The sequence below is a fragment of the Oncorhynchus tshawytscha genome, linkage group LG05, assembly GCF_018296145.1.
Source record: "Oncorhynchus tshawytscha isolate Ot180627B linkage group LG05, Otsh_v2.0, whole genome shotgun sequence".
NCBI classification, from domain to species: Eukaryota; Metazoa; Chordata; class Actinopteri; order Salmoniformes; family Salmonidae; genus Oncorhynchus; species Oncorhynchus tshawytscha.
In genome coordinates, this window is record NC_056433.1 from 46,294,196 (window position 1) to 46,308,355 (window position 14,160).

Sequence of the window (14,160 nt, forward strand, 5' to 3'; positions counted from 1 at the left end):
ATTTCTGAATGCAAATCTCTCATAAAAGCAAAATATGGTCAGCATTGCTGTGTGCTGCAGGTTATAACATGGCAATAAAGAAGAGAGAGAAAAGAGGGACCAGTTTAATGTTTTAAGTGGGATTCTTCAGTTTTGCACATTGTTATTAATTTTTCTTTGATATGGTGCAATATTCTATTATTATGTTGTTCAGATTGTATTCGATTTGAATTGTTACATTTATATGCACTTTGTTTATATTACATTAAAGTTATATTTTAAATGCACATGTGTAATAGCATCCTTCTTTTTTACATTTATTTTAATTTGTGGGATGCTGCAGTTTTGCAAATTGTTATTAATTTTTCTTTGATATGGTGCAATATTCTATTATGCTGTTCAGATTGTATTTGATTTGAATGTTTAGATTTATATGCACTTTGTTCATATACATTAAAAAGTTATACTTCTAAATGCACATGTATAGTAGCATTCTTTTTCATAACAAACCAATGCATTTTTAAATACTTTGTGGTTAAGGTAGAGTATGATTTAATTTAATCATTTAATTATAATTGTTTTAACACCAATCATTGTCAAACGATCGCAAACTGCTTGATTTTTTTTAAAGAGCTGGCTCTTTTTGGTGAGCTGAACCGAACGAGCCGGCTCACTGAAAAGAACCGGAATGCCCATCACTATCGCATACTCCTTAGAAGACCTTCACTTGATAAACGAGAAAAACAAAGCGGAAATAGTACTATTTGTTCCTCTTGAGACGCCGTAGTGTACGCTTCATCAACCTAGTCTGAATTAGTCTAAAATAACTCAAGTCTGTAATTAATTTAGACGTTTTTGCCGAGGAGGTCTTAGTCCCGCAATTTTACATCTAAGATGTTTGAGGCATTATTTTTTCCAGTAAAAAACTGTGCATGAAAACGAGTCTTATGTCCTTGAATGATAACAAACACTTCATTGAATAATCCCTACTGTTCACCAATCACAAACTAAGGGGCGTAGAATTCGGCGACCGAACTTCTGAACTTCGGCTTGCCTCAAGAAAAAAAATGTCACGTGGACGAACAACCGAAGAAAAACCTCGCTGAAGACCAAAATGAACAAAAACGTTACAAAATATGCACAATGCCATTAGTGATACTGTGGTTAAAAAAGCACTTCAAATACTCACAGATGGAGCCAAAGATGTCGCGAAAAGAATCCAATAGACAGGGACGCACATCTTGAGTGTTCAAAGCTGTATGAATGCGCCAGTACAACTCAGCTCACAGTCCGCTCTTACTGAACTGCTGTCTATTTAAATACGTCTCCATGCATCCTTTATCATAGACAGACAATGACGTGCACTAAGGCAGGTAGCGGGAAGCTTCTCTCTCCACCACCCAGAAAGATTCATCTAAAACCATCTGCTCTCTGCTGCTTCGGAGCCTGCGCGTGCCACTTGTGATCTGCACAAGCATCTCGCACTTCAAAGTCACATTTATGAAGCAAACATTTTATCAAAACTAACACCTGTGTAAACTTTAATTGTGGGTGTATGCTTGTGCGTCAAACCAAGTGTCCTATTGCAGTCCAGTCCTTTGTCGTGCGTAATTGGCCATTTCTGTAAGCATGTATGGGTGGAATAATGACAATTTCCACGTAGGATAGATCACCTGTAGACTGGAACGAACGTTATGTATTTCATCACAATTGCATCTAAAATACTGAACACACCAACAGCGTATCGTGCACCAGCGTTGAATTTCATCCAAACGGATCGTGCGCGTCTGCGTAGCCAGGCGACTAAAATAGAACTTGGCTCTATTTTAGACACTTGACCCGCTACAAGTCCCGCATCTCCCATCTCATTGGTTTTTAGGAGCATATACACACGTGGGTGATTGAAAGATGAAGGTGTCCCGATCAGTTGGTTGCGATAATGCACCTTAAAGTTGGTTGCCAAACGCCATATAAAATCAAAATCAAAAGAAGAGAGAACTGAAAACGAACTAGGTTTCCCCTTTTATCTGTGGATGAATTGTTGGAGTAGAGAACACATTATTTTGTGTGACTCCAAATCCTACAAAGATCTAGCAAAAAAAAGGACCTCAAATAACAACCCAATGTTTATATCCCAGAACAAATTAGCTAGCAATAGCAAGTTTCGACCTGTCCCCAATGAATATAGTTGTTCACAGTTCATTTTGATATTTCAACCTGCATGTCCTGAACGCATCTGAGGGGGATAGACCAACTCAACATACACACAATGGCGCACCCGCAGAGCCGGATTGGTCATCATATAAGTCAATAGGTAATGATATGAAAAGCACATTATGCACTCAATTAACCCGTAGCTCCAGCATATATCATTGTTGTCATTGCTTCCCCTCAAGCTGCGTCGATGCGTTTGTCTCCAACTGAAAGGCACCGTTGGCCCTCGCCAGACGAAACAGTGGCCAGGTGAGAGGGGATGCCAAGACGCAACAGAGGGAATTAGGGAATGAGGGAATTAGGCTTGGAGTGTCAAAACCCCTGGTCTGTGCAGTGTCCTCTACGCATAGAAATTGAGACCCTGAAAACCACTCTACACACACACAGAAAAAAGGGTCTACCTAGAACCACAGGGATAGCTGATGGACACCTTATTTTCTAAAGACTGTCCACCTGGAATAGGTGTGATGAGTTAGGAAGTGGAAGAAAGTGACATTTACAAACTTTATTTTAAAGTTGAACTGTACGTTTTACCAGTACCATAACCATTATAACAGTGAGTGCATAGATAGAGAATATGATGGTGGCTGACTCTTGAAATACGTTTTTTTTTAAATAAAATACATAGGATATCTTCCCCAGCACAACCACCATCAAACAGACTTGGTTCAAAACACAATTCCTTGTGACTTTGTAAATCATTATTATTGTTTTTCATTACAAAAAGTGCAAAACTGTAGAGAAAATATGAGGCTTTTTGTAAACAAATTGCACAAATTTAGACCACTCATAAAATCTTAGAAATGGGAAACAGTTCTCTACAAAAGCAGCATCCGATTTAGCACTCGACTCTTTGGTGTAGGGTGAAGTTGCCCCTAGAATCTGATCTTGGGTCAGTATTGCATTTTCCACTCGAATGGTTATCGTTAGGATGGGGGAAAACCCCACCCCGGACCTTGCTTCATTCGTGAAAAACATTGGTAAGCTCCTTGAATAGGCAGTATTGTAAACAAGGGTGGTCACGCCTTATTACTATAGCGACTAATAGAGAAAGACAACGATCAACTTAGATTAGTGACAACAACAAAAAACACAAGATCTAGAATGTATGGCTGTAACAAAATTCTAAACTCCTTTACAAATATATATTACAAAATCATATTCCTATGATGGTATATCATATATAGGCCTGCTATTATAAACAGTTCAGATATAATCCAGAAAGACCTTACATAAACATAAGCTTGCCATGGTACACTACACCAGCAATTCTCAACTGGTGGGTCGCAACCCAAGGTTTTGAATGCGTCTCGGGTGTATTTTTTTAACAAATATTTATACCAGTCAAAAGTGTGCAAAGCTGTCATCAAGACAAAGGGGGGCTACTTTGTAGAATCTCAAATCTAAAATATATTTTGATTTGTTGAACACTTTTTTTAGTTACTACATGATTCCATATGTGTTATTTCATGGTTTTCATGCCTTCACTATTATTCTACAATGTAGAAAATAGTACAAACTAAGAAAAACCCTGGAATAAGTAGGTGTGTCCAAACTATTGACTGGTACTGTATATATATATATATATATATATATATATATATGGAAAAAATACTCCAGTCTGAACTTAAATCAGGTAGGTGTGTAGAAATGATAATGAATTACATTTTTTAAATAATTTAATCTCTGAAAAATCTTTTTTCAATCACAGTATTTCAATATATAGCTATTAGCAGTGCAATTTTTTGGTTGATTTTGTCATCTCAAACCAGTGAGTTTAAAATTCTTCATCAAGAATATGGTCCAAATTGAATTCATGACAATGAAAGAGGTGGGTATGTTTTTCCCTTGTCATATAATTTCTACATTTACTATTAATATTGCATTAAACATAGTTTTTGGCACATTTTGCAACTGAGACAACCTGGTTCAATTTGGGACCCGAGGCAAAACCAGTTGAGAACCACTCTACTCCACTTGTGCCCTGAGGTGCTCCTTGAGGATAGCCTTTCGGCTAAGTATTATTCCATGAGGATAGCCTATGGGTAAGTATTATTCCATGAGGATAGCCTATGGCTAAGTATTATTCCATGAGGATAGCCTATGGTAAGTATTATTCCATGAGGACAGCCTATGGCTAAGTATTATTCCATGAGGATAGCCTATGGCTAAGCATTATTCCTTGAGGAGAGCCTAAACATTAAAGAAGTAGAAGCACTGTATACAACAGTGGATTCTTAAAGATGCTGAGTATAGCACGAATTGGCTAACCAAAACACATGTCAAATCTGCACACGTGAAAAGACAATGCGCCATCTTGGCACTTAACTTTTCATTTTCACAGTGCAGTTTTTATGTGTCTTGTAATGGAAACATAACTTTGAAAAAATTATGTTCAAAGGCAAGGATTGGCACTTGCTTTGTCAGTGAGTGAAATTGAGCTTGGTAATAGATCATAATAGTTGACAGTGTGCTGCAATAATATAATATAGTGTCCTTTTAAACAATAGTATTATGTTAAAATAAGAGAAGACATTGTCTTTTAAACAAAACCATTTGAAAATGGATTTCTCTTTGGGATATAAAAGCCCCCCGCCCCCTTGTGCTTTCAACATGACATTGACGATGGCAGTCTTCCATATGAAAACATGAAATATGGACTAACTTCAGGAAAGGCTATCGACGGGTCAAAAAGAGAGGTCCTTCATAGTGTTCAATTCACTCAAACAGTAGGCTTCAAAAGTCCCAGCTGACACAAGAATTTGGTAGCAAAGCTTTCAATCCCCCTGTACTACTGACTGTTAACCCGCACTTTCATTCTGTTCCCTCAGCATCACAGCATTTTGAGGATGCTCCAACGTAACTGCCTTCTCCTTAACAACGTGTTGTTTTTGGAGCTTGAAACAGATGCTCTATTTGTACAGTGTTCCCTACTGATTGTGTGATTCAAATGTATGCAGTTGCTCAAGAAGAATCATCTCACCTGTGGACACTGTGCTAGTCCATGGTAGAAAGAAAATCAGAACTAATGACGTGTATAAATGTGTGGTCATCTTAAGGAGTGTGTGCAATAACTTCTCCATCTTTAACAAGACCATGGCGTGTGCTTACAAGGTTTTTAACCCCTTAGCTGTGGTTAGGTTTTGTTTTGAATTTCACCACCGAATCTCAGTGAGGAGTCCATTAGGTCAAACCATTTGACTTAAGAGCGAACCACTATGTCTGTAGGGTGTTTGTGCTCTAACTAAAACATAACTAACACACTCCAAAACATAAAAGCACTAGTGTTAAAAAAATATAGGGATCCTACAAAAAACAATTCAGAATAAAACAGCAAAACTAAACATAAAATAGATGGTGGGGAACACAGAACAAAATAAGCAGATGAAATCCTTTCAAATTAAATACCTGTAAAAATGAAATGGACACATTGTCCTCCCTCTGTACCCTCTCCCTCCCCTATAACATTTAACCTGCGTAAGTGTCCACTATCAGTCTTAAAAATCCCTTCCGTTGTAAATAACCGGCTTCTCGAGTGTCAAGCGGTAGAGGACTTTCTTGGAGATGAACCTGTGAGGATGCGATGAAGAAGTAGAACAAAATGAAAATATGCAACATTAAGATTATACAATCACAAGCAATTAGTACGGCGCAGTACTTCATTGTACTTCAGTACTTTAGAGCCGTCATCCTTCGCCACAAGGGAAGCCTGGGAACTGGATACGGACTTGATGCTAGTGATAGATGTTCTACACAAGCACACGCTACCATGAGGAGGAGGATTTCAGTGTGAGTGTTGAAGGGTTTTGCTCGAGTACGGGTAAGCACATGAATGTTTTGCCTGTCGTATGCTGATAAGGAGTTGTCAAAGGGATGACGCTCTGCTCTAGACAAGCACACAGAGTGTTAAAGAACTTTGAGTGAGTATGGGTAACAACAATAATAATACAAATAATAATGGGCATCTTTAGCGTATCGAACCTTGAGAAGGAGTTGTCGAAGATGAGTGTGTAGAGACCAGGGTTCCTGACTTTCAGCTGGCCTTGGATGGCCTCTTTGTGGGAGTTACAGCGAGTCAGAGGAATCAGCACCTGAGAGCAAAGCATTAGAAGATGTCTGTAAAGTCCTAGATTTTAATGCTATTACTTCAAAAAATGCTCAATACAATGTTGTCTAAGTCAGAGGTGTCAAACTCAATCCCTGGAGGGTCATGAGTATGCTGTATTTTGCTATTTCCTGTCAATGCTTGTCCAATTAAGACCTAGACAACCATGTGAGAGGAGTTCCTAACAAACAAATTGCCTTCATTGATCAATCAAGTACAGGGAAGGAGCGAAAACCCGTAGACAGAGTGTCCAGGAATTGAGTTTGACAACCCTGGTCTATGTACTATTTATGTGTAAAAAGGTTTTGTATTATCGGCTTTGGATTATCATATTTCCAATTAGTAAACAGTATGTATGTAGAATCCAGGGTAATTTAGGTCACACAAGATTGTAAAGTATTTCACATTTAGTCTAAAACCCGCTTCAAAAATCATCGTAAGCAGAACAAAAGAAAATGTCAACATGAGAAAAAAAGATGATTGTATTGACATTTAGACAGGAAAAGAGGTGACTTTTCAGAACAACCGTTGCCCTTTTAAACAAACTGTAGAAACAAGCTTGAGAAACAGACTATTTAAAACACTCGTTGACTAGAATGATGAGTCAATTATTTATTCTCATCGGCAGTTGAAGCCGATGGAGACAAACTCTATAAACTCAGTGGTGTAAAGTACGAAAGTAAAAATACTTAAAAGTACTACTTAAGTAGTTTTCTGGGGTATCTTTACTTTACTATTTATATTTTTGACAACTTTCACTTTTACTTCACAACATTCCTAAAGAAAATGATGTACTTTTTACTCAATACATTTTCCCTGACACCCAAAAGTACTTGTTACATTTTGAATACTTCCAATTCACACACTTATCAAGAGAACATCCCTGGTCATCCCTGCTGCCTCTGATCAAGTGGACTCACTGAACACACATGCTTTGTTTTTGGGGACTTTTCCCACCACTTCTTAAACTCGGGGCTGTTCTGAACAGAATGAGCCCATGTTCACCATATTGTAACGACAACTGCCCACTAAAGTCGCACCTGACGAATGAATTTCATGAATCCATTCTGGGCAAAACAAAATGACGATGCGTTTCAATAAAGGGCCGTGCACGAATATTATTACCAAGTTACTGAATGTATCAAGAGTACTTTCAGATTTCGTTATCAACAAATGGCTGTGAAAAAGTACAGTGAAGATAAAAAGCAGATTAAAAGTCATCTCCAAATTCAGTCTTGTCAGGTCAACTGCTGTGTTCTCACCTTTGTTTTGAAAATGTCTCCATAATCTCCAAAGTGCTCCCTTTATACCATGGCTATGCATTATGCGCCAAATATCTTGTTTCTGTTAGAAGCATTTCAATTTGGCCCTGTCCATATTCATTTATTTTATTTAACTAGGCAAGTCAGTTAAGAATAAATTCTTATTCACAATGACGGCCTACCGGGGAACAGTGGGTTAACTGCCTTGTTCAGGGGCAGATTGACAGATTTTTACCTTGTCAGCTCGGGGATTTGATCTTGCAACCTTTCAGTTACTAGTCCAACGCTCTAACCACTAGGCTACCTGCCGCCCCCATAGACAGGGGAGACATAATCCTAGAAGATCAACTCTCCCAAACCGAGACGCTTGACACATCCCCTAAATCAAATAAAGCCTTGATGACTGCAGAAAATCCTGCCTGTACACACAGTAGCTCTCCAGGACTTGGGTTGGTAATTGACCACTGATCTAAGAGCTGAGCTGGGGCGTGGTTGTCCTACCTTGGATTGTTCCACGGGGACGTCGGCGGTCACGCGGTACACCATGCCGAACGAGATGCTCTTGGGCTCCGAGGAGAACATCCAGCTCACGGTGGGGCTGCAATCGACCACGACGATGGAGATCACACTGTAGCAACTGGACTTGACAAAAAGCTCCCGGGAGCCATCGCCAAACTGAGAGATGTCGTCGATGCTGACAGGGACGACCAGACTGGAAACACAACACAACATATCAAATCAAATATTGTTTGTCACCTGCGCTGAATACAAAAAGTGTAGACCTTACAGTGAAATGCTTACTTACAAGCCCTTAACCAACAATGCAGTTAAGAAAATACCCCCCGCAAAAAAAAGTGAGAGATAATAATAACAAATAATTAAAGAGCAGCAGTAAATAACAATAGCGGGGCTATATACAGGGGGTACCGGTACAGAGTCAATGTGCAAGGGGACCGGTGTCGAGGTAATATGTACATGTAGGTAGAGTTATTGAAGTGACTATGCATAGATAATAACAGAGAGTAGCAGCAGTGTAGAACGGGAGAAGGGGGGGGGGGGCAATGCAAATAGTCTGGGTAGCCATTTGATTAGCTGTTCAGAATTCTTATGGCTTGGGGGTAGAAGCTGTTTAGGAGACTCTTGGACCTAGACTTGGCGCTCTGTTACTGCTTGTCGTGCGGTAGCATAGAGAACAATCTATGACTAGGGTGGCTGGAGTCTTTGACAATTTTTAGGGCCTTCCTCTGACATCGCCTGGTATAGAGGTCCCGGATGGCAGGAAGCTTGGCCCCGGTGATGTACTGGGCCGTACGCACTACCCTCTGTAGTGCCTTGCGGTCAGAGGCCGAGCAGTTGCCATACCAGGCAGTGATGCAACCAGATGCTCTCGATGGTCCAGCTGTAAAACCTTTTGAGGATCTGAGGACCCATGCCAAATCTTTTTAGTTTCCTGAGGGGGAAAATCTCTGTTTCCTTCTCCAGCGAATGAAGGGGATGAGGGTATGTTCGGGTGTTTGGAGTATATCCTTCCCGTACGACTCATTAAAGAAAAACTTTGTCCAATTTGAGATGAGTAATCACAGTTCGGTTGTTCAGAAACTCTTTTCGGTCATAAGAGACGATAGCAGCAACATTGTGTACAAAACAAGTTACGAACAACACAGAAAAACAAACAAAATAGCACGGTTGGATAAGAGCCAATAAAGCCATCCCCTCCAGCGGCATCATCACATATCAGAGGAAGAGTAATTTGATTTGACTGAGATTTCAACTTGAGTTCTCTCACACAATACACTGCCAGTCTTGGCCGGGATTCAGTGTAGTCGTGAAATTGCCTGTAATGGAAAAAGGAAGTACTGGCAGAGGGAGCTGGAATAGTAGTGCTGTTATTGACATCAGAAATGTTAGTTGTTGATGTGTTATTCGGGTTCAGTGAAAGATCTGCAACGTGTGTGTGGGTATGTATGTGTGTGTGCGTGCACAAAGTTCTAGACTCACGTGACTTCTCCAGACTTGAGAAGGGCGATCTCTGCGTCCTGCAGAGTGGGCACATTCTCTTCTGGGTCATCTGGGGTCGTGTCTCCTGTGCCTCTGCATGCCGTGGGTCACATGACAAAAGACAGTATTGATTTACCACATAGCTTCTCATAACCACACATCTACTGTGTAATATTGGCTAATTAAGACTTTAGGGCCGAACCAAACCATACTGTGGTCGTAATGTTTACAACCACAAATAGCCGGTGGCGTAATGGAGGCTAAAACTGCATGACAGTTTATCTGCCTGTAAGGAAAAATGTATAGGGAACGTAACTTTCTCACTGTGACCGGCGATCAGAGTTTGCCCAACTTTTCATTTACCACCACATCAGTGCAAATAGCAATATTTGTGTTAGTGACCCTGTGTTTGAAGACGTTTGCCAATTTGATGCTATATATAAACATTTTGAAATATTTTCAACAAATGATCCACCACCAGGTTTCTGTGCTAATGCACCACAACTAATGAGCAAAGCATACCGACTTCAGGCGCTTCAACATCATGGTTTGCAATTTCAACACCATCAATCTGCACAGTTTGGATGCTGGATTATATTCCGGACGAACGCGCCCAGGTAGCCTACAGGAGACTTTCGAAGTAGCCTAATCAGATTAAAACATTGTGACTGGTTGTGTTTATGCCACACATAAAAGGAAATACATTCTAAAAGTTAAATGACAAATATTTAGCCTATATTGAAGCGTTTTGGGTTCTAGGTACGCAAGGAATAGCCACTCGGATCAGTGAGGAGGCAGAGCAGGTGTTAAGCTTTCCTGAATAACTAGGCCTGCTGGGAGCATATTTGGCCACATTATTATACGACAGGCTGAGCTGCTACTGTGTCTTTCTATACCTTATGAACTGTCGAGAGTAGACCCACAATTGGTCCAAATGGAATGAATGGCATGAACTATTCAAATCACAAGGCTTTTGCACTGTTGATCAAATGACAGTTGCAGTTTACAGCCTACAGTAGAATGTTTTACTCACTTAAAAACAACAACGCAATTATGCATTACAATGTGGTGCTGTAGGCTAGCCTGTGCAGGATAATTGTATTGTCCCTAAACAAGACCAATAGGACAGCTTTTTGAGCTGCGTGTCTCAAGCCTTCACTGTTCTTTCATAGGCAATGACTCACCTTGGCATCTCCGCTTATATTGAAAATTGGTCCAGCTTTGAATGATTTTATGTGTGGTAGGATTGCTAGTTAGCATATTGCAGATCTAGACAATCCGCCTACCACCACAGGCACTATGAATGGTGGATAGAGGGCAGGCTAGACAGACTGGTTGACTATATTGACCTGTGTGGTATAGTTAGCGTGTGGAAAAACAGAGTGCATAACGGATGTACCAAAACACATTGATATAGGGGAGGCGCATGCAAGCAGATGAGGAAATTTAGCTAGGATGGAAGACACTATATAGGAAACCTGGGGGAAAAACACACCACCCTACCCAACCTGGCAATTTAGCTAGGATGGAAGACATTATATAGGAAACCTGGGAAAAAACACACCACCCTACCCAACCTGGCAATTTAGCTAGGATGGAATACATTATATAGGAAACCTGGGGGAAAAAACACACCATCCTAACCAACCTGGCAATTTAGCTAGGATGGAAGACATTATATAGGAAACCTGGGGAAAAAACACACCACCCTACCCAACCTGGCAATTTAGCTAGGATGGAAGACATTATATAGGAAACCTGGGGGAGAAAAACCGCACCACCCTACCCAACCTGGCAATTTAGCTAGGATGGAAGACATTATATAGGAAACCTGGGAAAAAAACACACCACCCTACCCAACCTGGCAATTTAGCTAGGATGGAAGACATTATATAGGAAACCTGGGAAAAAACACACCACCCTACCCAACCTGGCAATTTAGCTAGGATGGAAGACATTATATAGGAAACCTGGGGGAGAAAAACCGCACCACCCTACCCAACCTGGCAATTTAGCTAGGATGGAAGACATTATATAGGAAACCTGGGGGAAAAAACGCACCACCCTACCCAACCTGGCAATTTAGCCAGGTCACAAGGTCACAATTAACTTTAGTTTGCGACCAACTTTTTTGTGTTTTTCTTTTTCTTGTGAGGGGTTCAGATCACAGACAGGCAATAATATTCAAAAAGTACACAGAGAAAGCATCAAAATAAGGTAGAAAGTAAAAACATGCATAAAAGACAAAACACCAAACAAAATCAAAAATAAAATAGCTGCAAGCAGCAATGCCGGGGTTCAAGCTGTGGGCCCACTGCCACCAGGACAAATTGGAAACATTGCCCTTAGGATAAGCTACTTCTGTACTCCTTACCAAGCTTGCAAATGATCAAAACTCAAAATCAAACAGATCAAGCAATACTCTTTCAATGTATTTTGGATTTTTTTTATTACATTGACTACTTTCAAACATTTTCTTCTGTAGAACCTCTGGACTGATCGGCACCAAATTTGGTAAATAGCAAATATAGATGCACATCTTCCAACACAATATTTTCCAAGACTCTTGCTTAAACAATATTGCCGCTATGAGCCAATAAGCATGCATGAATGATTTTACCTGTCAAACAGCGCCCCCATGCAGCCAAACTGAACAATAGGTTAGCTAGACTCATATCCCTGAGCATGTGTGCCAAATGTCATCATTCTGAGCTAAATTGGCAGCATTTTTGCAGAGTCAAATTTAATCTGTGAATTAATTTAGTGTATTCATTTATAATACACATTTTGGGAGGACATTGGGATATTATTTCAGACTCTTTTCTAGTCTGTATTGTGTTGATGTCTAAGACCTGTGTTACATACCGTAATTATTCCCATTGGTTTTTGGAGGGTTTCTAGTAGTTTTTTTAATATAGTTTGGATACAAAGCCTCAACTTGTGTTCTTGCTACCTATAGTACCAACGTTGTAAGTGGGTGGAGTGGGAGTGGTTGACCCCAAGGGACTCCGTATGTGTGAATAGTGGTTTGTAAATAAAAAAAATAAAAAAAGGACAAACCAGGTAAATTATACATGTTTTTCAGGTCTGTAATTGCAGCAGTGAGTTGTTTGTAGTTCCTCTACACAATTATATCTAGAGGGAATAATGTCAGAGCCTAGATATTTAAACAGGGTCCTAGTTGGTATCTCCAATTTCAGGTTGGACATTGCTTAAAGTGGGAGCAAAGATGATCCAGTGAGGTTGATCATTTACAGTTGAAGTCGTGAGTTTACATACACTTAGGTTGGAGTAATTAAAACTATTTTTTCAACCACTCCACACATCTCTTGTTAACAAACTATAGTTTTGGCAAGTCGATTAGGACATCTACTTTGTGCTTGACACAAGTAATTTTTCCAATAATTGTTTACAGACATATTATTTCACTTATAATTCACTGTATCACAATTCCAGTTGGTCAGAAGTTTACATACACTAAGTTGACTGTGCCTTTAAACAGCTTGGAAAATTACAGAAAATGATGTAATGGCTTTAGAAGCTTCTTATAGGCTAATTGACATAATTTGAGTCAATTGGAGGTGTACCTGTGGATGTATTTCAAACCCTACCTTCAAACTCAGTGCCTCATCATTGAAAAATCAAAAGAAATCAGCCAAAACCTAGGAAAATTGTAGACCTCCACAAGTCTGGTTCATCCTTGGGAGCAATTTCCAAACGCCTGAGGGTATTACGTTCATCTGTACAAACAATAGCATGCATGTATAAACACCATGGGACCATGCAGCCATAATACCGCTGAGGAAGGAGACACGTTCTGTCTCCTAGAGATGAACGTACTTTGGTGTGAAAAGTGCAAATCAATCCCAGAACAACAGCAAAGGACCTTCTGAAGATGCTGGAGGAAACAAGTACAAAAGTATCTATATCCACAGTAGAACGAGTCCTATATTGACCTAACCTGAAAGGCCGCTCAGCAAGGAAGAAGCCACTGCTCCAAAACAGCCATAAAAAAGCCAGACTACGGTTTTCAACTGCACATGGGGACAAAGATTGTGCTTTTTGGAGAAATGTCCTCTGGTCTGATGAAACATAAATAGAACTGTTTGGCCATAATGACCATCGTTATGTTTGGAGGAAAAAGGGGGAGGCTTGCAAGCCGAAGAACACCATCCCAACCGTGAAGCACGGGGGTGGCAGCATCATGTTGTGGGGGTGCTTTGCTGTAGGAGGGACTGGTGCATTTCACAAAATAGATGGCATCAAGAGGAGGAAAATTATGTGGATATATTGGAGCAACATCTCAAGACATCAGTCAGGAAGTTAAAGCTTGGTCGCAAATGGGTCTTCCAAATGGGCAACGACCTCAAGCATACTTCCAAAGTTGTGGCAAAATGGCCTAAGGACAACAAAGTCAAGATATTGGAGTGGCCATCACAAAGCCCTGACCTCAATCCTATAGAAAATGTGTGGGTATAACTGAAAAAGTGTGTGTGAGCAAGGAGGCCTACAAACCTGACTCAGTTACACCAGCTCTGTCAGGAGTAATGGGCCAAAATTCACCCAACTTATTGTGGGAAGCTTGTGAAAGGCTACCCTAAA

At 40.2% G+C, this 14,160-nt stretch overlaps 1 protein-coding gene across 3 annotated transcripts in view; it reads right to left on the reverse strand.

Annotated features, from left to right (window-relative positions):
• Nucleotides 1-3,726: 3,726 nt before the first annotated feature.
• LOC112250665 (FYVE and coiled-coil domain-containing protein 1) overlaps nucleotides 3,727-14,160 on the reverse strand; it is a 60,614-nt gene continuing 50,180 nt past the window's right edge. For all 3 annotated transcript variants that reach the window (XM_024421009.2, XM_024421007.2, XM_024421008.2), the window contains exons 15-18: nucleotides 9,559-9,651; nucleotides 8,062-8,272; nucleotides 6,175-6,284; nucleotides 3,727-5,763 (exon numbers count right to left, since the gene is read on the reverse strand). In XM_024421009.2, the coding sequence (XP_024276777.1) occupies nucleotides 5,691-5,763; nucleotides 6,175-6,284; nucleotides 8,062-8,272; nucleotides 9,559-9,651 (487 nt within the window). In that variant the 3' untranslated portion in view covers nucleotides 3,727-5,690. The remainder of the gene's footprint in view (nucleotides 5,764-6,174; nucleotides 6,285-8,061; nucleotides 8,273-9,558; nucleotides 9,652-14,160) is intronic.